At 45.6% G+C, this 25,698-nt stretch overlaps 1 protein-coding gene and 1 long non-coding RNA gene across 4 annotated transcripts in view; one reads left to right on the forward strand and one right to left on the reverse strand.

The window, feature by feature from the left end:
- The window catches only part of SLC35F2 (solute carrier family 35 member F2), a 38,600-nt gene extending 24,561 nt beyond the window's left edge, over positions 1 to 14,039 (reverse strand). Inside the window, exons 1-3 of one of the 3 annotated variants that reach the window (XM_039519359.1) lie at positions 13,756 to 14,039; positions 1,562 to 1,737; positions 447 to 574 (exon numbers count right to left, since the gene is read on the reverse strand). In XM_039519359.1, the coding sequence (XP_039375293.1) occupies positions 447 to 574; positions 1,562 to 1,737; positions 13,756 to 13,892 (441 nt within the window). In that variant the 5' untranslated portion in view covers positions 13,893 to 14,039. Of the gene's footprint in view, positions 1 to 446; positions 575 to 1,561; positions 1,738 to 13,659 lie in introns of all 3 variants that reach the window. The other 2 variants (XM_039519360.1, XM_039519361.1) reach the window with 2 other exon arrangements.
- A 49-nt stretch (positions 14,040 to 14,088) lies between these two features.
- On the forward strand, positions 14,089 to 24,673 carry LOC120395194. Its single transcript, XR_005592512.1, has 3 exons — positions 14,089 to 14,226; positions 22,812 to 22,950; positions 24,572 to 24,673. It is a non-coding gene; the product is annotated as an uncharacterized LOC120395194 (long non-coding RNA).
- The last annotated feature ends 1,025 nt before the right edge of the window (positions 24,674 to 25,698 follow it).

The raw sequence follows: 25,698 nt of genomic DNA on the forward strand, positions 1-25,698 counted from the left end.
GATGAGAATGCACCCGCCTGAGTGTCATGCAACAGGTGTGCCCCACTGTGTTACAATGCTTCCCAGAGCTCCCTGGGGCGGGGACAGCACCACCCTGCCCCTGACAAGGGCCTTTGCCCGACAGACACAATCTGGCCCAAATCCTTGTTTTGCACCACCCAGGAAATGGAGCAGTTGTCAGCAAACTCTTAAAAACACATTCTATCAAAATAATAGCTGTATTCAAGAGACTTGGCACTGGATACCAAGAGCAAATGTTCACTGCTTCCCAGAAGTATTACTCATGGCACAGCATGCTCCATTCCCCAGACTGCAGAGAGGACTCCATATATTGACAACCTTTTCCATTTTAAAACAGTTCCATATTTGCACTATAAAATCTCATGTTAGTAACGGATTCAAATGGATTTAAAAACAGCAAATCAGAAAGGGAAAAGAACCCATACCTGAACACTCGTTAGGGTTGTGTACTGGTAAGCCTTTACAATTGTGTAATTAGCTTCGACATCCACTAGTGCCAACAGAATATACTTCCACCACTTCCTTTTCAGAATTTGAAAAAGGCTGTCACTGCCTGGTTAGAGAAAACTTCAGTCAATATACATTTGTTTCAAAAGGAATGCTGGATATTTATTTCAGAGCTCTTGCTTTGAACCAATATTACTGTGTTTGGTTCTAGTTGGCCCATCTGAAGACAAGTAAAGCAGAAACAGAACAGCCCACAGACAGGGAATAGAAATGATTAAAGGCATAGAATATCAGGGTTGGAAGGTCATCTACTCCAACCAGGACCAATCCCCAGACAGATTTTCACCCCAGTTCCCTAAAGGGGAATTGAAGGATTGAACTCACAACCCTGGTTTTAGAAGGCTAATGTGCAAACCACTGAGCTATCCCTCCCTCATAGAAAGAGCTCCATTTGAAAAGAAACTGACAAGACTAGGGCTGTTTAAAGAGCAGATGAATAAGAAAAGCAGCAGCCTCAGGACGGCTCTAATTTATTCAAAAGGCTGAGCATAGCATTATATAGCCCAGAATATGGGAAGTGCAAAGGTATCTTAAAGCTGCCTTTGCCGTTACATCCTGCCCCTCTTCATTCCTGACAGAAGTATAGGAATTCAGTAACTGAGAATTAGGTCCACAGACTTCAGTGGGGTTCTGTATAAGAAAAGGCGTCCACTCGTGCTTATCTGAAGGTGGGGTCAGGGCCATAAAATTGCCAGCTTCTCACTATGCTATCACTGATCATTTAAAAAAAAACATTTTGTTTATATTTTAAAGTAATTATGAAACAAATAAAACCTCCTTTACTCTCCCCACAATATTCAGGTGCATTCACTCTTCTATGGCCCAATCCTGTTTCTACTGGAGTCATTGGGCGTTTTACCATTGATGTCAGTGGGTGCAGGAGTGGACCCCTACTTTTATGATCTCTCAAGGTGTTCAGTTGGCCCATACTTCACAGAGTGCATGTCTCACTGTTTTAGTGCATTAATCTGAAAAGTATGCAAGGAAAACAGAGTTTTATGAACCAAAATCCCTCCCACAGTATTTCACATACCTCTTCTAAATGCCAACATTGTTGTATAAACTAGAAGAAGCAAACAATAGTTGATAAAACTTTGTAGCATTGGAGTGTTCACTTTGTACTGTTCTGCTAAATACTGGCTTGCAACAGCAGTCCCACAGATAAACAAGGAAAGAACCTGACCCAGCGCAAGTGTTTTCAAAATATGACTGTAAATGGAAAAGAAAAATGTAATTAATTTAGAATTAAACAAAAAAATTAATTATCTTAATATTTACAGAGAAAAATAAGAAGCCATTTCTTAGCTTGGCATCTAGTTCTTTCTTCCACTCCCTTTCATTAGCTCCTCAACTCTAACATGTGGTTGATACCATTTTTTAGCGCACCTCCTACTTAAACTTGCACATGGGGCCTTGTCTACACTGGAAGCATTTTCTAACCTCATACAGTCTTGGAACCCATTCCGTAAAAATAGATCAAGCCAACTTAAATCATCTAAAACTGAGTTCATACTATCTCTTTAAATAATTTTAAACTCAGTTTAGCTGAAGTGGTTTTAAAACCAGTCAGAGAATATCGCCAGTGTAGCTAGGTATTCTGATACCCAGTGTAGCTAGGTATTCTGATACCCAGGGCTTGTGGTCTATTCCTTGCTCTGCACAGACTCCCTGTGCGACCTAAACTCTCTGTGCCTCAGTTACCCAATACGTAAAAGAGGGATAATACTTATCTAACTCAAGCCTCCTGTGAAGCTCAATTCCTGAGTGACTTGAAGTGAGCTGAGACCTTTGAAGGGAAGGTGCTACAGAAATGCAAAGTGTTATTATTAGCTGTGGATATTTTTGCTATTTTCTATCACACTCCGCTGCAGTTGTTGATGGTGATTAGAACGAACGCTTCCTGTGCAAGCATTGCTTTAACTCACACACCTCTTCCTATGCCCAGCTAAAAATGGGAAAAGGGTTCTAGCTCACTTTGGTTTTCAAGCATGTTCTCTATTTAATTCAAAGTAGTTTTGAGCTTTGTTGTATTCCTAGACATTCAAGGTTAATATATCAAATTATATTCCTAGCCTAGTTCACAGGCTGGTTATGGGTGCCTGGTTGTGATAAGGGTTTTGTTGTTTGGTTTTGGGGAGGGTGGTGGGGAGCTAATAAATACACCTGTTGCTACCTGTTTATGTTTGAAAAGGCAAGCTCAAAGAAAAGTGCCTTGCACTTGGAGTGGAAGATGGTGAGGTTTGTGATGCTCCTTACTTTCTGAGGTGTTTGTTTATTCCACAATCTCAGATCACACGGTCTCCTGCACTGATGAGTTTTAGTGATAAGAACTCCCATGTACCAGAGGAGTGGAGTTGTCAACCACCATCAATCTTTTACATATACTGGCCATGGAGTGCTTTGAGCACAAGGACCAAGACCATGAACTTGATCTGAAATTCTATGATTGTTGAATGCTTGGTGTTGGCAATATTGCAAAGATACAACCAGATTTTCATGTACATCACAAAAAACTGTGGCTGTTGAAAACTATCTGACTATGGGCTTGTTCTTCATGGCTAAGCTAAGTCGAGTGTTGCCCCAGTAAAGGTACTTCTATAGTCAGAGGTGCGACTGCAGCATGGGTAGACATAGCTACGCTAGTTTAAATCACAAATAACAGTGAAGCCAAAGCAGGTCAGTTGGCAGCACAGGTTGTACAAACCCACCCATGGGGGACCCTGGAACGTAACCATGCAGCTAGCCTATGCTGCCAGTTTCACTGTTCTTGTTATTCAAGCTAGCTATGGCTCAAAGTTAGCTCAGATATGTCTACGTGTGTTGCAGTCACATCTCTGATTGCACTGTAGACATACCCTAACTCAAGTCTCATCCCCACGCTAGGGTAGGTCTATGCTGCAAGTGAAGGTGTGATTGTAGTATGAGAAGGCCTATGCCGAAGCCCTGGGCACCACATCTACACTACTATTGGTAGCTCTGCTAGCTATATTAAAGCTTGCATGGGTATGCTTATCTGTGCTAAATCACATCATCATTTGCTGTATAGGCATATGGGTACCTCTGAGCTGCAACTGCAGTACATGTAGATGTCTCAGCATTAGCTGTAAGCTAGCTAGCTCACTAAAAACATCAGTGAGAGCATGGGCTTCAGCTGGGGCTAGCAATGCAAGTACATACTTGGGGGGTCAGACAGCCTTGTGCAGCCCATGCTGCCACATCCTCACTGCTATTTTTAGCAAGTTAGCTAGATTAAAGCTACCAGAGGTATGGCTGCATGAGCTGTAAATCACACTCATGGCTGCACTGTACACTAACCCAAAGGGTATTTCTACACTGCAGTTAGCATGTAGACGTACGCCAGCTAGCATTGAACTAGCTAGCTCAAATAATAATAGCAATGAATCTACAGCAGCATAGACTAACCGCTCGAATACATACATACCCAGGGTCCTGGATGGGGTTGTGCAGCCCATGTGGCCACTCAATCTGCTGTGGCTTCACTGCTATTCTTATTAGAACTCGCTAGATCAAAACCATCTTGGGTATGTCTATTCTATACACTGTAGTGCGGACATACTCAAGAACCCAAAACTGGACTGCATTGGTGCTTTTAACTCAAGTTGGCTGGCCCATCATGGGCTATGGGCGACAGCTCAAGTTACCAAAACTCAGCTGCTGCTAATACAATCACTAATACAATTATTTTGTGCTGTTCTAGGGTCATTTTGCAATTATTTTGCACTCAGACTAAGCTAATTCAAGAGGCATTAACTTGGGTTAACTGCAGTGAAGACATAGTTTTAGGGTGTGTCTAAACTGCAATCGGGAGGTGTAATTCTAGTCTGGGTAGATGTACATGTTCTAGCTCTGAGCACGTTAGTGCAGTAAAAATATAAGGGCCTGTCTACATTTGAAATGCTGCAGGGGCACAATGCCTGGTGGCAGTGAAAGTTGTGGTCTTGTACACTCACAACCCAGAGGGCCAATGCCAAACAGAGTAGTCATCATAAATGTATAGCGAGCATCCCAACATTATTAGCTGCAAGCATCACACAATTCCTAACAGGCCCCCAAACCGCAGTGCCAGGTTGAGTGCAGTACACTAGAGCGCATTACTTTGCTTTGCTGTTAAAGTGCTCTTTCAAAGCCTCCTTAAGCCATATAGCTCCTCGTTGAGCTTGTCTGATAGCCCTTCTGTCTGTGCAGTGTTGTAACCGTGATGGTCCCAGGAACAGCCAGAGACAGGGTGGGTGAGGAAATATCTTTTATTGGACCAACTTCTGTTGGTGAGAGAGACAAGCTTTTGAGCTTACACAGAGCTCTTCTTCAGGTCTGGGAAACTGAGTGTCATTGCTAAATTCAAGAGATTGCTTAGTATAAGTCAGATTGCTTAGTATAAGTCAGGGGTCCCCAACGCAGTGCCCGCGGGTGCCATCTAAATGCGCCTGCGTCCTGGCCGGCAGTGGAGCATCCGCCAAAATGCTGCTGAATTTCTGCGGTGTTTCGGCGGCGCTGCTTCTCGATGACGTCACTTGTTGGCGGCAAGTGACATCATTGAGAGGTGTTGCCGCCGAAACGCCGCAGAAATTCGGCGGCGGTGCCTCTCGATGACGTCACTTGCCGCCGACAAGCGACGTCATCGAGAGGCATTGCCGCCGAAATTCCGCCAAAATTCAGCGGCATTTCAGTGGGTGCTCCACCGCCGCCACAGTCCTTCGTCTGGTGGGCGCCAGACGAAAAGGTTGGGGACCACTGGTATAAGTAGTTGACACATATTTCAAGGAACCACTCAAGGTGAAACGGCCCATTAAGACCACTCCAGTCATAGGAAGGAAATGAAGGGAGGGGGAAGCAGCTGGGATGGGTGTTGTAAGTGGGTTATAGATTGTTGTAATAAGCCATAAATCCAGTGTCTCTACTGAGTCCATGATTTTTAGGGCATGTTAACACAGAAAAAAAAACAACCCATAGCTGGCTCCTGCCATCCGACTCAGGCTGCAAGGCTGTTTCATGGCTGTGTAGATTTCTGGGCCCGGGCTGGAGCCCAGGATCTAGGACCCTATGTGGAGGGAGATAATGAGAAGGAAGCTCACCTGTCAGGAAACAGGCAGGGCTTCTATATATCTGGGAGGCTGGAAATAGTGTGGGAAGGCAGCAGGGAGGAAGCCTGAAGTCCCACTCCCTGAGATAAGGGAGAAGGAAGAGAAGAAGCAGGGAAGAAGTAGTCCAGCAATGAGATCAATAAGGTCAGGGAAGCTGCAAACCTTGACTGCTTGGTAAAGCGCCCTTGGTAGGTTCCTCTACAAACCACTGCACAGTGGTACTGTGTGGGACAATGAATTAGAAGACTGCCTGGGGCACTGCAGCAGAGATAGGGTCAGGGAGGTGGATGTGAGGACTGCCTAATGCCGCTTGCACAGAAGAGACTTTGAAGGACTTTACCCTGGAAGGGGAAATGGCTGAGTGACCTGGTCGGAGGACTGAGTCACAAAGAGGCAGCAGCAGCTCCTAGAGCGAGAGAGGGGCTGCACATTGGAGAAAGAGACAATGGAAGGAAGGGGCATTGGCCTGACAGAGCTAATCACCAGAACCACCAGGAGGAGGCACCGTTCAGTGGTGAATAGAGCCCACATCACAGGTCCTCACTGAGTGTGGGTTATAGCTGTGGGATGGTGACAACAAGGTGACAATAAAACCCCCTCTGACTACACAAACCTAGTTGTCACCTCCCACTGTCATTGTCATTCTGCACCTGCTGAGTTGATAGTTAAATCTTTCCCTGATGCTGACAAGATGACTGGCACACAGCTTCATGAGTCAGGGGCGTAAGGAGTAGGTTGTGTCCCCCCAAAGATCACTATTGGCAGTTCAACATTGCCAGCGGTAAAATCCACCAGTTAGCAGAGAAGGTCCCTGCTTGTAGCGATCTGAACGAAGCAAGCATCATGCAGCTTCCCTGACCAGCCAACACTGATGGCAATGAAGTAAATCCCCAGTGATCCAACAGCACTTGCCTAACTGTAGAAAAGTAACCCTTTCTATCCATGTACCCTGTGGAAAGGTGCTCTGGGGCCAAACAAGGGATATGTGTGTCGTCTATTGCTCCAGCCACAATGTCCTGCACATTGCTGAAAGTCACCGTCCTCCGCAGCAAGAGACTATTAATGGCCCTACACACCTGCATCACAACGACCTTCACTGTGGATTTTCCACTTGTAGCGAGGTGAGCATCCGCTCTGACCCTGGAGGGGTTGGAAAAGCCCTGCAGAGAGCTGGGGCTGGGCAAGGTAAAACCCAGTCTGATTGAGGGAAGTGGCTGCAGCTGGGGCCATGCCCCAAACTAGGTAACTGGGCCTTATAAGGAGGCCAGGGAAGCTAGAGGGAGCAGTTTCTCTTTGACTGGAGAGGGAGACAGGCCTGGTTGCTGGGGAACTCACCCAGGGGACCTAGAGTGAGGCGGGGCTGGGGCAAGGCCTTAGGAGCTAGGAAGCCCTAGGCCAGCAACTCCCCAGGCTGCAGGGCCTAGTTCTAGGCCCATCTAGGTATTAGGCTTGCAGAGGGGCAGCCTGAGAGTGGGTATAGGTAGCCAGTCCAGACCCCTTTGCTGATGATGAGTGGCTGATACTGCAATCTGCCCCAGTGAATGGGGGCTAGATGGACACTGGGCAGTAGCCAAAACTGAGGTGAAGTGGGGATAGTGGGTTGGGGGTTCCCCAGGGAGGGGAGACCCAGATTGGTGGGGTACTGCCAGGGGGCAGCACTCCAGTTAAAGGGGTGCCGGGGTCCAGGGAGGGACATGGGGGACAGGTGGATCACCGGCCTGCAGAGGGCGCTCCAGAGCTGGAACGAGCTAATTCCTGGAAGTCACCAGCAGGAGGCGCCACAGGGGTGAGGCCGCACATCTACACCACTCCAAAATGACTCCCACTGAGAAGTAGCAATCCACCATTACAAGCATCCAGTGTGATTGCCACTTGTTTCTGAACTATCAGAGTTGCTCCTAGTTTGGTGTCCCTGAGTTGGAGGGCTGGGGCAAGCTCAGTGCAGAGATCCAGGAATATGACCTTGCACAGCCAAAGGTTCTGCAGCCACTGCCTATCATCCCAAACCTGCATTACGAGGCCATCCCACCAGTCGGTGCTCATTTCTTCAACCCAGAAGCGGTGCTCCACAGTCTGCAGATGCTCTGTGAATGCCACTAACACCCATGAATTGGTTCTCACTATGTCCCATGGCAATTTGTCCTCCAAGAAATTGGCATGTTCCCTGCAGTTCTTGCGGCTCTACAAATACCAGAGGACCGTGCCTCCTGTGCTTGCAACGCTCACGACAATACTGCAGAGCTGTGCAGGCTCCATGCTTCTGTCAGAGATGGCAGACAGCAACAAGCCCCGCATCGGTTTGTGGGAAATTGAAAACAGGTGTGACAATTATGGGATTCCAATATTATGGGATGGAGAACATTGCTTTATGGGAAGTTGAAACCTTGCTCCCAGTCACGCCTGCCCAGTTCACTCACGCCCAAGACAGCGTTCTGAACGGCGGTGGGTTGCTCACTACAATACCCACAATGCAGCACTGCATCAACACAAGCACTCCTGATGACTACACACAGTGCCAATGCAAGGAGCTAAGTCTGCAATATGCTAACTGCGGCAGTGGTATTTTAATGTAACTTGCATCAGCCAAACATTATAGTGTAGACAGGGCCTTAAGTGTAGACACATGCACAACTGGGTTGATGCAAGGCATACATCGCCCTAACTTGGTAATGCAGACTAGGCCAAAAGGTGGCTGCTGTGGCTCAGGTGGTGGCTCAGTTTAGCTGCTCAAGTACATACCTAGGATCTCGGACAGGATTGTAATCTGGACGCTAGCCCAAGCCACTCCTCATGCTGCCATGTCAACACTGCTGTTTTTAGCACACTAGTTCAATCAGAGCTAGGACATGCACATCTACCCAATGTGGGAATTACACCTCCTAGCCGCTGTGTAGACATACCCACAGACTAGCAACTAAGCTTGTAACAGCCAGGCAGCTGTAACTTAAAGCAGTTTTTAGTTGTGTTGTGAGGCTAAATTAATTAAAAAGGTCTACACTGAAGATAAATTATATAAAAATTACATTTTCTTATTCAAGAGCTCTGTACCTGTCAGGGGCGGCTCTACCGTTTTGGCCGCCCCAAGCAGTCATGCGCGGGAGGCGCCCCGGAGCCGCGGGAGCAGCGGACCTCCCGTGGGCATGACTGCAGAGGGTCCGCTGGTCCCACGTGGCTCGGCTGGACCCCCCGTGGCTGCGGACGGTTCGCGGAACCCGCGGCTCCGCTTGAGCTGCCGCAGTCATGCCTGCGGGAGGTCCAGCCGAGCCGCGGGATGAGCGCCCCCTCCGCAGTCACGCCTGCGGCAGGTCCGGTCGTCCTGGGGCTCCGGTGGACCTCCCGCAGGCATGACTGCGGCAGGTCCGCCGGCCCAGCCTGCCGCCCCCTAGATTTGGCCGCCCTAGGCACCAGCTTGTTTTGCTGGTGCCTAGAGCCGCCCCTGGTACCTGTGCATATTTCAGTCAGATCTGCTGGCGTGAGTGCTAATAATAAAATTTACTACTTTTTATTTTTGTTAGCCCTGCACAGCTAGTGTGAGCTGGGTTCTATTCCTTCTAGTGACACTTCAGCAGAGTTGTTTGGTGTCACCTATGCAAACCTACTGAAAGTTAATGGCACTGCAGAGGTGTCACTGAGGGTTTTTGTTACTGCTGGTGATGTATGAAAAAGAAATGGATTGCAGACTGCAAGTGCAGAGCTGGCATATAAAAAAAGTAAGCTGAGCATATTTAACACAAAAGTTATTAGACACCAGTTAATATAGAGCCCAACAATGCCTTTTTACAGAGATACTTTTCAGAATAGAAGTGCATTTAATGTTAGTAAAGTGTATTAAGAGCCTTGAGATAAAAGTGCAAAATAGTATATGAATTATTATTACAGTTCCCAAAATGGTTCTGAGAGTAGATGGCTCTGCTGTGTACACTTCAGGGTATATAAACTGCCTTTCACAACTTTGGCCAAAATTCATCCACAGAAACAAAGAAAACATTTTTTCCCCCTTTTTGAGATCCCACTACTTAGCTAGCTCTCAGAGAACAATCCTGCATTGGCAGTGAGATAGCCTAGATCAGTGGTGCACAAACTGTGAGGGGCGCCACTTTGGGCACGAAGGAATGTTTGGGGGGTTGAACAGCGATGCCAGACAGCTCATGCCAGCCCCCACAGGGGGTCAGGGATGGAGCACCACCTCCTCCCCCAACTCACCTCAGCAGGCCACCCATGCCGATTTCTGCTCCCACCAGCCTCCACATCCAGCACTGCCTCTGCCCCTAGAGACTATCATATGTGCCCTCCCCCATCCTGAAAACCCAAGAGGAGAGAGACTGAGGGGCAGGTACCTGCCCTGCCCTTGCGATGCAGCCTGGCAACAATATAGAAGCAGCATGCTGCTGAGGAAGCCTTGACTGTGCAGTAATGGGGGGTCACGGACAGATTCCATTAATAGTAAGAGGGGGCCCCATGCGACTGGAAAAGTTTGTGCATCACTGGCCTAGATGACCTAACAGACTTTAAAAAGAACAGGAGTACTTGTGGCACCTTAGGGTACATCTATACTACCCGCCGGGTAGTGTCCGATGTATCGGGGATCAATTTATCATGTCGCGTCTGGACACGATAAATCGATCCGTGAATGGACGCCCGCACTCCACCTCAGCAGGAGGAGTAAGCGGAGTCGACGAGGGAGCTGCAGCAGTTGACTTGCCGCCGTGAGGATGGCCAGGTAAGTCGAACTAAGATACTTCGACTTCAGCTATGTGAATAGCGTAGCTGAAGTTGCATATCTTAGTTCGAACACCCCACCCCGACTAGTGTAGCCCAAGCCTTAGAGAGTAACAAATTTATTTGAGCATAAGCTTTCGTGAAACCTAACCCTTGTCCACCTCTAACTAATTCTAGGGCTGGATAATTTTTTTTCCATATGAAGACTTTGTTTTATTGTTAAAAATTAGTTCTTCTTTACATCAGAATTTTTAGAAAAAACATTTTTTACAAACTTTCTGGGGGCTTTTTAATTTTCACAAAATTGGAAAATGAAAAAATTAGTCTCAGTAATGTTATTTACGATTTTTTTTATTTTCCCCTTCCTTTTCCTTCCTCTTTTCTCTTTCCCCCTTTTTCTGTGGAAAATGGAAAAAGGGGTGCAGATGGGGGGGGGGGGCGATTAAAATGTGAGAAAAGTGGGAAGCAGGGAGGAAAAAAGAGTCCCAAAACATTCAAAAAATTGTAAACTAAAAATGTCATATAAAAATTTGAATGAAAAATTCTGAAGTAATTTTCAGTCCATAGGTTTTGAAAAGGAACTTTTGTTATTCAACATGTTTGTGAATATTTTGAAAGAATATAAGTTCCTTTTCTAAACCCGTGGAAAGAAAATGACTTCCAAATTTTAGTGAAGATTTTTTTCCCATTTGTGTTTTCAACCAGATACTAATACTCTCCAATACTAAGCTTGTCTCAGCTGAAGTCAACTCTCCGGACGTTGAGATGCAAAAGAGATTGTAGTCTTGAGTTTTGTCCAACGTTATACAACAGCTAAAAGGATCCTCATTGAGAGACTTGACTCTTAGAAACCTCTCTTGTCATCCTGGCCCATGATGCTACAAAACTGTAAAAAATGTTCCTACTATGTTGTGGTTCTGGGATACAGACAGATAGCTATGGGGATATAGGCCCGATTCTGCAAGGTACAAAGCAGTCAGGCCCCAATCCATCAAAACATTTAAGCTCAAATTTTTAAAAGGTATTTAGGCTTTGCTGTACTCAGCATTGCAATGCCTCACTGATTTAAGAGCCTTAAGCACCTACTTAAATGAAAGCATATGAGTAGTTTTTCAATGGGACTACTGGCATGTTTAAAGTTAAACATATGCTTATAGGCTTTGCCGGATCAGGACCAGCACATTCCACATCTTACAGGACCAAAATCACACAGGGAGAGTTAAAAGCAGCCTTTCATGGTGATTCTTCATTTAAGGCAGTGGTCACCAGCCGGTCAATCCTAGAGGATCTCCCAGTTGACCACAATCTCTGGTGGAGAAGCGGGACTGCCCAGAAGCAGCCAGCAAGGCCCCGGGCAGGGGTCTCCCCCCAAATGCTGCTTCTGCCTGCAAGTACCGGCCCCGCAGCTCCCATTGGCCCGGAACGGGGAGTTGTGGTGCTTGCAGAGAGGGGAGCATGTGGCGCCACATACCCTCCCTCATGGGCCACAGGGGAGCATTGGCCCCTTCCAGGAGCAACGTGGGGACAGCATAGGTGGGGAGCCTGCCTTTGCGGCAGCTATGCTGCACCACAGACCAGGAGCCACCAGGGGTAAGTGCTGCCCTGGTGGGAAGCTGCCCCAAACCCCAGCCCTGCACCCCCTCCCAGAGCCAGCACCCCAAGCCCCCTCCTGCACCCTGAACCTCCTCCTACACCACAGCCCTGAGCCCCCCCGAGCTAGCACCCCAAGCCTCCTCCTGCACCTCAAGCCCCAGCCCTGACCTCATTCCCAAAGCCAGCACCCAGTACCCCCTCCTGCACCCCAACACTGCCCAGCCATGACCCCCTTCCCAGAACCAGCACCCCAATCCCCCTGCCCCAGCCCTAACCCCCCTTCCAGAGCCAGCATCCCATGCCCCCTCTACACCCCAACACTCTGCCTGATCCCGGAGTCTCTTCCTGCACCCAAACTCCCTCTGAGCCCACACCCCACACCCCCTCCTGCACCCCAACACTCTGCCCCAGCCTGGAGCCCCATCATACACCCAAACTTCCTCCCAGAGCTTGCACCCCTCACCCCAACCCCCTGCTCCAGACTCAGCCAAGAGCCTGCACCCCCTCCTGAACCCCAACCCTCTACCCCAGCTCAGTGAAAATGAGTGAGGGTGGGGGAGAGCAAGTGAGGGCAGGGGTGGAGTAAGCAGGGTGGGGATTTGGGGAAGGGGCGGGGAGATCCTGGGTTGCCCTTAAATTCAAAAAGTGATTGTGGGCGTAAAAAGGTTGGCAAGGCCACCACGGACGTAAGCGTATGTGTGACACCCTACCTAGACTTCACTGCTGCAGGTTTTTAAAAGGCAGAAAGATAGATGGGAGATTACCTCATGCTTCCCTTCCCCCACTTTATCCATACGACACAAAGCGTGAAATCCCGAGCCCATTAAAATCAATGGGAGTTTTACCAATAATGTAAATGAGGCCAGGACTGCAGCCAAAGTGGACAGAATGAATCTCTTCCCTATTCAGGTCACTAGCTCTGCCCTGCCCCTCATTCCCAAAAGATTGATACTACCTTACAGAGACACCAAATAGGGATGAGTGAAGGGATCAAAGGGGACCCATAAAGGGTTGCCACTCAAGCATTCATCCTCCTGGTACTGATTTCTGCATGGTAATCCCACAAACTGCAAATTCTGTTCATGAGCCACTAGCAGGCCCCCACTTCATCTTTAGAGCCTGCAGAATATCATCCCACATGCCAGATCCAGGTTCGGTTGCACCCGGGGGCTGTTTTGGTGCCAAAACAGGATCCCGTTGTCCATCCTGTTCGCATGTGGCAACACCAGTTGGGTGCACAATAAAGTGGCTGGTAGATCAGGGAAAGGGGGCACGTTTGCTATGAAGCTGGGGACACCAATTTAATTGCAAAAGCCACCTAATACCGTGCTCTCCTGTAGCATCTTCCACCCGGGGATCTCCACGCGTTTTACAACACCCCCACTCGGGAGGTGAGGGGAAGTGTTGTTATCCCCGGTAAGATTAAATGAGCTGCCTACAAGCCACACACCAGGTCAGCGGCAGAGCTGGGAACTGCCCGCCTGATTCCTGATCCTGCAATTCACCCTCAGGCTTCTTCTCTACCTCCCAAGTCGTCCCGGAGCTGAGCCGCTATTACCCCTGGTGCCAGGGCTTTCCCAGAGAGACACGTGTAAACGCCCCACGCAGCTCGCACACGCTGGTAGCTGGGCACTGGCAGGGGGCTGCCCTGAATAGGGTAGCCCTCCGGAGGGGGGGGGGTAGGGCATCCCTTTCGGGAAGGGAGCTCCCCGCTTACCCATGTGCTGCTGATCACACGTGGCTCAGCCTCGGCAGGGCTCCTCCGGGTGGCAGCAGGGCAGAGACACGCGGCCCCTCTGCCCTTTGTACTCACCATGTGCAGAGTTTGTCTTTGATCCCGAGCAAGAGGCCCGGGAACAATCTCGGAGGCGCTGCTGCAGCCGCGGCAGCAGCTGCTGTTTCCGACGGTGCCCGCGGGCAGGGGGCAGCCTCCGGAGCAGCCACTTCCATTCGGAGCCAGACGCCGCCGAGCAGCTGCTGTCTAGAGAGCTGGGTGGGAGGCGAGCGCAGACTGGGAGGAAGGAGGTGGGAGGGCGCTGCTAGCGCGCGGCTTCTTTGCTGGCTCAGCTGCTCGGCAAAATCTTTCTCCTGTGCGGGTGGCTTCCGCAGCAAATTATTAACAGTCAGCAGACAAGACCCAAACAATCCAGTCAAGATCGCACGCTGTCATCTCTCTCCGGGGCTGTAACCTGCTCCAGGAAGGGGGAGAGACCTCTGCTCTGCTCTCCTGGCTGATCTGAGGAGCTGCCAGCTAGTCACTCATTCCCTCCTTGTCTACCTGCAGGTGAGGTTGCATAATGATGTTAGTTCTCGTTTTTCCTCTCTCGGGTGTCTTTGTGGCAGAGGAGGCCATGCCCCAAATCTCTGGGATTTTCTCACTCAGAATGGATTTGTCGTGCGCCCCTATTTGCAAGAGGCAAACACTTAAATGAGATTTCAGAGTGTTGGTCTGTATCAGAAAAAAGAAGGAGGAGGAGTACTTGTGGCACCTTAGAGACTAACACATTTATTTGGGCAAATACATTTGTTCCTCTCTAAAGTGCCACAAGTATACCCCTCCTTCTTTTTTACTTAAATCAGACTTGCAGTGAATCAGAGCTGCTTTCCCAAGGCCTGATTCTCTTCCAATCATACACGAGTTTTACACCAGTGTAACTCTTGACGTCTATAGGGTTTCTTCTGATTTCCATCATTTTAAGTTATGGGAAAGTCAGTCCCTTCATTATTTTGAGCACATAATAGATCTGTGGGTAGTTTGAGATGGCAAACCAGGTCTTTAGCTGGTGTCAATCAGCATGGCTCAGAGTTTCCTTTTCAAAATATTGAACAAATCAGGAAGTAACCAGCTGAATCACATTCATTGACACAATCTGAAAGGGTGAACTGCCAAAGAACAAGCAAGATTGTGAATATCTGGAATGTACACATGCCTGAGAGCTGCTTTAACATGAATCCAGTTGCCCCAAGCAAAAGTTGGAAGATCCAAAAGGGAGAGTGGATAATTTCTCACTAAGTTTGGTTGACTACCTTCCTATACAATGATTTTTAGATAGCCCTTATTATTCCTGAACCAGGGTGAAAGTACCTAGTGTGGCTATGTGAATGTTCATATCATCTGTCAAGGGAGATTAATAGTGCAAAACTATCAATTCTTTTACATTTCTTTTCCCTGTAAGAGGGTTGGCCTAATTTAATTGTTGATTTGTTACGTACAGGTTTTTGCATTCTCCAGTTACTTCTGTTTCTTTTTAACTTTTGGTAATGATGCTCTACAAGCACAAAAACCCACTAGCCCCAATAACAAATCAAATTTCAAAAATTAAGTAAGCCAAAAAGTGGGATTTTTAGCAAGTTTTCTCAAATGAAAGTGGAACAAAACAACACACTGCAAGCCTACTTTATAAGGTTCAAGAAATCTGGTGCTAATTTAACTTTCTGGATCAGATTTTAAGTTTGAAAATTAAAGTGACTGTCCCCAGAGTAACTTCAAATTTGGTCCTCTGGCACATATGAGATATTTTGTAACCATACATGATTTTTTTTCTTTACTATATGTATGTCTAGTATAGAAAAAGATGGGCCTGTAGCAGAGTGGTCCCCTGCTCCTGCCCTGAAGGGCTTAAAACAGCCCAGGAGAAGGCTGTGGCTGGGGCAAGAAGCCTGGGCTGATTGGGGAAAGTAGGCTCAGCTGTGGCCATGCTCCAATCAGGCCCAGCTGGCCCCATAAGAGGCTGTGAGCCAAAAGGCCAACTAGTCACTCTCTCTCCCTCCCTATAGAGGGAGAAGGGCCTGGCTGCAGGGGGCTAGACACAAGGTACTTGAGTGAAGAAGGGCAAGGGAGCTCCAGCCTGGGGCCTAGCATTGGGCTAATAGGTACTGGGGGTTGCAGAGGGCAGCTGAGGGGTAAGCCAAGGCAGCAGGTTCAAACCCAATCTTTCCAGTGATGAGTGGCTGATACTGGAGTCTGCCCCAGGGCATGGGGCTGGACAATGAGTGGCAGTAGCCTTATTCTGAGGTGAGGTGGGAATAGTGGGTGAGGGTCTGAGAGAAAGGGGTTACTGCCAGGGGGCAGTACCCCATGTAAAAGGGCACCGGGTCCAGGGAGGGATAGGAGGGCCAGAGGACAGATGGATCACCAGCCTGCAGAGGGTGCTCCAGAGCTGGAACCGAGCTAATTCCCAAGGACAACCAGCAGGAGGTGCCGCAGGGGTGAGTCTGCGTGTCTAGAGGGCCCAAAACCAAGCCCTGGGCTTTGAGAAACTTCAGATTCAGATGTGACCTTACATCTGTAGACCTTACCTTTACAGTAAAGGCTGGAACATAATCCCCTTAATTTTGGGGGAGTTCAGATCTTGGATGCAGATGTGAACTTTGCAGCTTGAGCTCATCCGTAATGAAGTGAATCAGAGTTACTCTGGGAATCATAACTTCCCAACCTTTATGCCTATAAAAATCTCAGTTGTCTCATCCATTCACAAAGCTTCAAATACCATCTTTATGCGAATGACTCACAAATCTAGCTTTCCATGCCTGATTTGTCTCTATCTGTCCACATCCACATCTCAGGTTGTCTCTCGGTGATATCTCCTGAAAGAATTGCTGGTAATTTAAACATAGCTGATTTTTCCTCGCTAATTCTTCCCTTTTGTGCCACATTATGTCTCACTGTTGACTATCACTATCTTCCCTGTCACTCAGACATATGACTTGAGAATATTTTACTCCTTCTCCTCTGCTCCTCACAGCCAGGTTGTGTCCAGGTCCTAATCTTTCTTCCTCCATAATAAGATAATATCATAGTTGATATGTGATTCAATTAATAAAGAACTAAGGGAAGGTAATATAATTAATGCCATCAACGTGGTTTATGGAAAATAGATCCTGTCAATCTTACGTGATATCTTTTTTGATGAGATTACAAGTTTGATTTAATAAAGATAATAGTGTTGATGTAACAGACTTCTGTGAGGCATTTGACTTGGTACTGCACTATATTTTGATTAAAAAATTAGAACAATACAAACTTAACACTGCACACATTAAAATTGTTAAGAAGTTATTAATCTTAGCAAAGTATTAGTGATCTTTATTGAGAATTAGGTTTATACCCAAGTTGAAGTTTTAAATCCAAACTATTTGAGTGAAAAGGAGCCAAGATCCTGCACCTTTTTTTTAAAAAAGGTTGAAACCAATTATAATGGCTGAAACAATCACAGTTATAAGAAAAGCTTGTTAGTCTGTTATCTATTTTTTGTTTATTCTCAGCCCTGAAGTAATTGGTTTTGGAAAATATCATCCCAAAAGATAAGTTTTGGGTAGTAGGAGTTTGAAAGGGGGAGCTTGAAATCTAGCCAGGTTTTTTTTTAAAACGAGTTGAAAGCAAATTAAAAAAATGACACCTGCCCTTGAATCCCCATTGTTGCAGGAGTGCTCTATAAAAGAGAGGTCTATGTGTATAGCTAGATAGCTAAATAAGATGCCAGTAGGTATGATCAGGGGCGGCTCTAGACATTTTGCCACCCCAAGCACGGAGGGTCCGCTGGTCCCGTGGCTTCAGAGGACCTTGGAGCGCTGGTGCCTGGAGCTGCCCCTGGTGGTAATCCAGAGTATGCAGCATAGTTCATGGGTTTTGTAGGACCAGTACAGCTTCTTATTATTGTTCGTTGCAAATGGCTTCTTATGTGAAGCTCTTCATAACTGTGCCAATTTTTGTGCATTTACAACAGTATTTTCCTTTTAACATTTTTTTTCCTCCCTGGTTGGTGGGTGAAAGCCTACACAAAACAATAAGGGAAACTGACTCATGCTCTAATACTGCAAATATTTATGCATATTGTGGCAAATTGCCGGCACTATTATGATGAGTCCAGCACTTTCTCCTGGAGGGGGGGTTCAGGGCTCCTTTTCTCGCCCCTGATCTGAGGTATCAACTGTCCCACTAGTGTCCCAGAGAAAGGAGTTGAAGAGGGAGGGACCCAGGCCCGCCCTCTACTCCGGGTCCCAGTCCAGGGGCCCTAGGGATAGCAGCAAATCACTTGAACTAGCAATTCTTTCCCCTGGACCACTTCCCTCTCCAGCCCTTCAGCTTGTGGGGCTTCCTGCCCTCTCTCCGCTTGGGCCAAGTTTCTCCCAACCCCTTGTGTCTGTGGAGTCCCTCTGCTCTGCACAAGCCGGGTTTCCCTTTACCTAGGGTCTTGGTCTTCTGGCCCGCCACAGCACTTCTCTAAACTGTTCTCCAAACAGCTCTTCTCCAACAGCAAACCACTCTGCTTCAGTTCCTCCAAACTGCTCTCTACTCCAGGGGTCGGCAGCCTTTCAGAAGTGGTGTGCCGAGTCTTCATTTATTCACTCTAATTTAAGGTTTCGTGTGCCAGTAATACATTTTAACACTCTTAGATGGTCTCTTTCTAACTCTATAATATATAACTAAACTATTGTATGTAAAGTAAATAAGGTTTTTAAAAAGTTTAGCAAGCTTCATTTAAAATTAAATTTAAATGCAGAGCCCCCCAGACCAGTGACCAGGACCCGGGCAGTGTGAGTGCCACTGAAAAGCAGCTTGCGTGCCGCCTTAGGCACCTGTGCCATAGGTTGCCTACCCCTGCTCTACTCCAACACCAAACCACTCTGCTTCAACTCCTTTCCCTGGCTGATTGAAGCAGGGGGATTTTATCAGGTGACTGGCTTCAGGTGCTCTAATTGGCTTCAGGTGCTCTAATCTATAGAAACCTCTCTTCCCTCTACAGGGAATAAGGCTCTCATCATCCTGGGGCTTACATATCTCCCCTCCATCACTCTCCCTGTTATTTCATTAGTTGTCTCCCATAATCGCTTGGCTTCCAGGTCCTGTGGATCCTTCCCTTAGGCTGGGGGAAGGTCCTTTCGCAGTGGGCACCCACCCACTTCCTGGATCCCAATAGGATCACTGTCTTGCTGCCTTCTGGCCATGCTGTATCACAATATGAGTAACTTTTTTTTCACATGAATAGGCCTATTGAGATCAAACTGATTATTCATTAGCATAAAGTTACTCACATAAGTGTTTCAGGAGCGGAAGGGGAAAAAACCCCATTAGCTTCAACAGCTTTGAATCAGGCCCTAAATGAATAAAGGAGAAACAGTGAAACTGGCTACACACACAAAGTGCTGTCAAATGCATAAAGAAAAACTTGATGAGGGGAAAAAACTTTCTTTTTCCATTCAACTTCTCTCAATACAATATTCAGGCAGAAGTCTTATTTGTAAGTAGGCAGTGCCCATTACAATAATTGAAATAGGAGCTTAAAATGGAACTGCCATCTCAAGCATAAGCATAGTATTATGTTATTAGTATAACACAATCAAAACACAGATGAGATTTCCTTCAGTTCTTATCTTTAAAAAACAAGAAAGATTGTATCCCATTAATGCCATGTCAGCTTCTGAATGTGAACAGAGATTTCACTGTATGATGACAGTACATAGAAGCAGGTTTTTGTTATTTTGTAAAATGGAGACCATTTTCACCACTAGGGGTTCCACATGATCCATACATGTCTCTGTGACATCTGAGTCTCAATATCCATCTCTTCTGCCTGGTTTATGGTGCTGTTCAACTCAAACTGAAAACATTATTTATGCCATTTGTTTCTTAATTCATATTTTGCTTTCCATGAGAAACTCTGGATTGCTATCCATAAAGATAACTGGTTTTGTTTAATGTACATATATGTAGAATTTTCCTGCAGAATTTTTGAAGGGTAACTAGAGTTTTCAGTTGAAAAATTTCAGTTTCCACTTTATTTGTTTTTACTTCAAATGTCTGGTTTTTAGACCAAAAATTGTGGGCTTTTTAAAACTTTTCTGGGTTTTCGCCACCCCCTTTTTTCGCTTTGTTACAATTCTCTTTCCCAACCCTTGCACACACACTTTTTTCTCCTAAAAGGGAGGTAAAGGTCAAAGTGGAGAAATCATCATTAAAACAGTAACAATGCATGAGAAGTAGGTTTTTCTCCACAGTTTCCTGATGGTTTCCCAACTTTTGCCAATTGTAAAACAGTTACTAAGTGTTTGAAAAGCAAGGGGAAGGGAGGGTAGACCTACAATTTTGGAACAAAAGTGTTCATTTTTTTCCAAATTTTGCCATTTCAATTTTTCACTTAAAAAATTGGGTTTTTAATAAAACTGAAACTTCTTCTTTTTCCTTTATGCCGCTTTTTCTGGGGAGGGTCGCAATGTCAGCATGGAGAGTAGGGAAGACCAGACCTCCTTTTCCTCCTCAACAGGTTCCAGCTCCTCCTGGGGGATTCCCCAGCATTCCCAGGCCGGCCGTGAGAGATCTCTCCAGTATGTCCTGGGTCAGTCTCAGGGCCTATGCCCAGTGGGACATGCCCAGTATAGTTCCAACAGAAGCCTCCCAGGGGGCATCCTTATCAGGTACCCAAACCACCTGAGCTAGTGCCTCTCGATCCAGAGGAGTAGCAGCTCTACTCTGAGGCCTTCCCGTATAGCCGTGCTCCTCACCCTATCTCAAAGAGTAAGCCCAGCCACCCTGCAGAGAGCCCTCATTTCCACTGCTTGTACCTGTGATCTTGTCCTTTCGGCCATTACCCAAAGTTCATGACCATAGGTGAAGAAGAGGAAATAATGACCTGTAAACAGAGAGCTTCGTCTGAGAACTCAGCTTCTGCTTCACCACCACGGATTGGTACAGTGCCTGCATCAGTGCTGTGGCCACGCCAATTCTCGCTGAGGATTTTTACCTTGTTGTGATGGAGGGGCTTGTGTGTTCCAACAAACTCCAGGGCTATATCATCTGGAGCCTCGTGCTCCTGGTAGGGTCACCCTAGACAAATAGGTCTGGGGGGAGGTTCTAAACTACAAACGATCTGCATCAACACCCTCTTGAAAGCCCAAAAATGACCATATGAACTTGCCTGGACTAGAGATACCAAAATCTATCCCTGGGGGGTGGTGTCAGGTGAGCATTTGGTGGTCAGGCTACCCAGCCATACTGAGCCCAATGGAACTGGCCCTCAGCAATGTAAAAAAAATAAAACTTTAACTTTTTGTTGGAAAAACTTAGACTGGTTCTATTAGAAACACAATGTGTGACAAAGGCTCAAGATAAGACACAAATATTATTCCTGATGGAAACTTAATATGCTATAGGTTTAAATTCTATTAGTGTAAATGGCCTCAGTGCATTCATTCTTTGTTTCTGATGTAAATAATTTTTCAGCAATAAAACTCAGGGAACACCAAATGTGTGATTGTGATTTTGGGAATAAAATGAAGTACACTTGACAGTTATGGCTACATACCAAATACCAATCTGTCTCTGGACTGTGAAAAGGATGCATTTTATATATTCCCACCCTTGTTCCCCCTAGGCCTTGCCAGGACCCTAAACTACAATCCTGTTTGCCTTTAGGACTACATTTCCCAGCAATCCCTAAGAAGAGTTCCAGTTCACCCAGTTTATGGAATGTTGGTCTTGGGCCTTAAAAGCAGTAGCAGTATGAGATTTTTCTCCAGGCTGCCTCTGCCTCACTTACTGTTCCCTCTGTCCCCCAGGTATTGTTCCTGGAATGGAGACATTCTATAGGTAGAGCTAAATCTGCATTGCAGGTGCATCACATATACCAAAACTCTTGAGAAATGTTAACAGGAAGTATGGGAAAGAGTGTTCTTTGGTTGCTGGATCAAAATTGCTCTGTTAGTAAGTTCCTCAGGTGTATATATTTTAGGAGTGTAGTGAAGGTCTTTGGACAATTTAAGTATGTCATCTTTTATCAGAGGAGTTTTTCAAAATCACTGTCATTAGGTTTCAACTCTAGTTGCTCTGCTAGACTTTCTCCAATGTTTTCATGGTACTATTCACTGCAACAGTCAACTGAAAAAAGTCCCCAAAACAATACTGTGAGCCCAAACAGCAAAAGTTGTATAACTGTACAGGAGATCTTGTTGTAAGTTATATGTTCCCAAACCAGAGTGTTGTATGTGATTCCCTGAAACCACAGGAGAGTGACTCAGAAGGAAGGAGCCAAAATATTTTTAGGGTTAAGAAAGCAGCCTCCTCATTTAGATGTTGGAAGGTAACTGCAGGATTTTTTTTCTTATTAATCAGTGTGTTAAGTAGCTCCAAGCTTTGTGTGCTTCCTGCCTTTGTTATGTCTGTCTCTAGAAGACACAGCATAGGATTTTTTTCTCACTGTAATCTCTGCTAGACTGGTTCAGAAATGCAAGATTTTCCCATCATCTCTTTTGATTATCATTTGTCAGGCAGTGTCAAATCCCACTAGCAGGACAAGATGGATTTCAGGGAGCATGTTTAGGCTGGCCATAAAGGCAGACTGTCCTTCCAGATTTTGTTAGCTATTACTGGAATTAGCAATAGGGTCAGTTAACTTAAAAGCGCAAGTGCTTCATGTTTACAATATCTACTATAATATCACACTTTGTCTGGCCATAGTGTAATGCATTATTTCAACCTTTTCCCTCATTGTGTCTCCCTGTCAGGTAAGAACCCACTACTTGCTTCTGATTATATCTAGCTTTTGTAAAACAGTAAAGATGCATAGTGTGTGGGGCCAGAGTTAGCTTAGCCAGAATCCTATATGATTCCTAAATTATTACCTCCCATGTGCCACCCTAATGGTAAATAATTCATCTGCCTCCTAGGTGTGTGCACGCTTAAGTATTATACTTTGTTACTGTGATTTTTTTTTTTCAGTGGTCACCCAACTCCCTTAGGCTCCTTTAAGGCTGACATTTTCCATCTTTACTCATAAGAAAATCCCTCCAGCCCAACTGATTGATTGAACTCCTTCCAATTAGTCAACATCTTTCTGGCAATGAGATACCAGACAGAATATATATTTTTTCCAGATATCATCTCACTCAGGCTCTTGAGAGAGGATCCTATTCCACCGTACTCTGTGACATGATATCTCTTGGGCAGTGTCTTAACTGCAACGGAGGTGTGGTTTTACATCGAGCTAACTCTTGCCTAGAAGCTGAACCCTAGGTAAGCATCCCAGAATGACACTGACCCTTTCTGCAGATCTAAAAGTTATGGAGGTTTCTTGTTGGATCATTAACAGAATAGTTAGATAATGGTCTTTCTAGACATGATGCTTAGATACCAAAGGTGACAGATGCCTTGCAATGTATGATTAATGAGACCAATTTTTCAGAGGTGCTCAGCACCTGCATGTTCCACCAGCTGCAGTTATGAGTGCACAGTGCCTCTAAAAGAATCAAGCACATGATCCCCTTGGATTACAGTGGCACCAAGGGGCTCCAGTTAGCATTGGGGACTCGCTCTGCTAGACAATGTACATACTTATGGAAAGACACAGTCCTTAACCTGAAGAGTTTACTGGCTAAGAGCATGATTCAACTTCCATTAAAGTTAATCAGAGTCTTTCCATTGATCTTAATGGGTATTGGATCAAGCCCTAAATATTTAGTATTTGCTCCCAGTCCCATTTCCATATCTTTTTTTTTTCCATGCTGCCAGGTGCTTCCCCATCCCAGTAAAGCAAGCCACCAGCCTCTCTGCATTCAAATCCCTCCCTAAAGTCTCACTTGTTCCAGAATGCCTACAGCCAGGAAGGTTAAAGCTGGAAAGTAATCCAGGTTATTCCCTCCTCTGAGCTTCCCAGTGAGTTCTCTTGTTTCTGTGTGTCTCTGAGACTATAAACTGTGAACTAGGAATGTCTTTATTTTGTGTCTTGTACGGCCATTAAATAGTAGTAGCAGTAGTAATAATAATTAATAAATAGGTAGCTACAGCTCCTGAATAAAGGGAATAACGGCAAAGGAAGTAGGTTCTGATCACTGTGTCCTTAGCAGGGAGGATATAAGCAAAGAGACCAATAACAACCTCACAACATGCACTGCAGTCATTAGATTCAACCACTAGGGATCAGGCATTTATACTGGTTAACTATCTCACAACTGCACACTACTAATTTATTTTCTCTTTTATGTGATTCTCTCTCGCTGGATAGCCATGTCTGAGTTGAACTTTTGCTTTTGCAATTGCACTAAGCAGTTACTAAATTCAATACAGTAAAAATATTTATAAGCATGTGATCAGTATACTTACAAATAGGCTAAACCAGGGGTGCTTAGACCCATATTGGTTGGCTCCAACGTGGTCAGGCAGGTATTAGTAATGAACCCTTTAAGAGTTTACTTTTTATATAAACAAGTGACATCATTGCCAAGAATTGACTTCAGATAATTTACTAGCTTTAGCAAAAGCTAGTTTGAAGCAGTTTCTCCCTGATACTTTCCTTCCTTCAAGACCTTCTCTTATTTTCTTCCCCACCTGCTCCCCCCTTCCTGCCATCCTTGCTTGCACAGCAATACGGCGGGAAGGTTTGGTTTTTTTCTTTTGAGACAATTTCCCTTTGTCTTGTTACTGCAGCTGTTTTTACTTTTAGTTACTTTTAAAACCATACATCCTTCTCATACTACAAGTAACACTACTTACTATTCTCATAGCCTTCATTTACTTGCTAATAAGGGCCTTTTCCATTTTGGTAACAAACTGTAAGGGGAAATGTTACTTTCTTAATCAAACTTAAGCTAACTTTTATTATTTATTATTATTATTTATGTATTTATTCTATAAACAGGTGCCTTTATACATTTTTCCCTGATGCCTCATTTCTATGGGGACCAGCTGTGGTCTCCAAAAAGCTTGAGGTTATGTCAATGTCCAGCATTCTACTCAAGAGAACAAAATGTGGATAAAATGTACAGAGGTGTGCCAATTTACTCATAATATGGAAAAGAAACTAAAAATGCTTTCCATTAATACTATTTTTCATAAATTGTTATGAATGTAGCATATGTAAAACAGAAAACTTCAAAGAAAATAAAACAAGTACCATGTCTCTTGCCTTTTGTTAGTTCTTTGCTTTTCTTCTTCATAAGATTGAGGAGATGTCCCCTAGAATGGACATTTTTCCTTCCTTCTGTATATTTTTATTTCTATTATATCTGTATATATATTTCAATTATCTTCCTCACAAGATTCTTTTTCCCTTTATATTTTTCTGTTTGTGTCTCCTCCATGCTCTTTTCTTCCAGCAAGTCTCTCTTCCTCTCCTCCATGAATATCCTATTTTTCTTATCAAACCTAATGCCTGTCCACACTCTGTAACAACTCATCACTTCTGTCCTTTCTCCAGTTTCTGCCTCCCCTGCTATCCTCCACTTCTAGTTTACCCTGTGTCATGTGACAAGGGTAAAAAAATCAATTTTATTTTAATACTGAACAAGGAACTTTATTAGAATAAGAGAAACAATACTAAAGTATCAGAGGGGTAGCCATGTTAGTCTGGATCTGTAAAAGGAGCAAAGAGTCCATCGGTATTCCCCCACGAAAGCTCATGCTCCAATACGTCTGTTAGTCTATAAGGTGCCACAGGACTCTTTGCTAATAATAAAGTAACAACTGGCTACTTCCAGACTCAGCTTTCTGGTTCTCATCCAGCCTATTCATTCCAGCTCTCATGCTGCCTGCTCCTCACCTCCCTGTCCCAGCTCTGAGGTGGCAGCAGCTGCTGCAAGATCCATCTAAGCAAGTTCCATTTCTAGAACAAATCCCCCTAAGAATTTCCATCCATTTGGACCTTTTGGCCAGGAGACTGGTCTGAGGCTTGCCTTCTCTCCTGTTGACCAATTATGTACAACTGAGTATTCCTGGGGCTTGAAAAATGAAGAATCTGTAGTGCAGTGGGTTGATCACAACATGATA

The sequence above is a fragment of the Mauremys reevesii genome, linkage group 1, assembly GCF_016161935.1.
Source record: "Mauremys reevesii isolate NIE-2019 linkage group 1, ASM1616193v1, whole genome shotgun sequence".
NCBI classification, from domain to species: domain Eukaryota; kingdom Metazoa; phylum Chordata; order Testudines; family Geoemydidae; genus Mauremys; species Mauremys reevesii.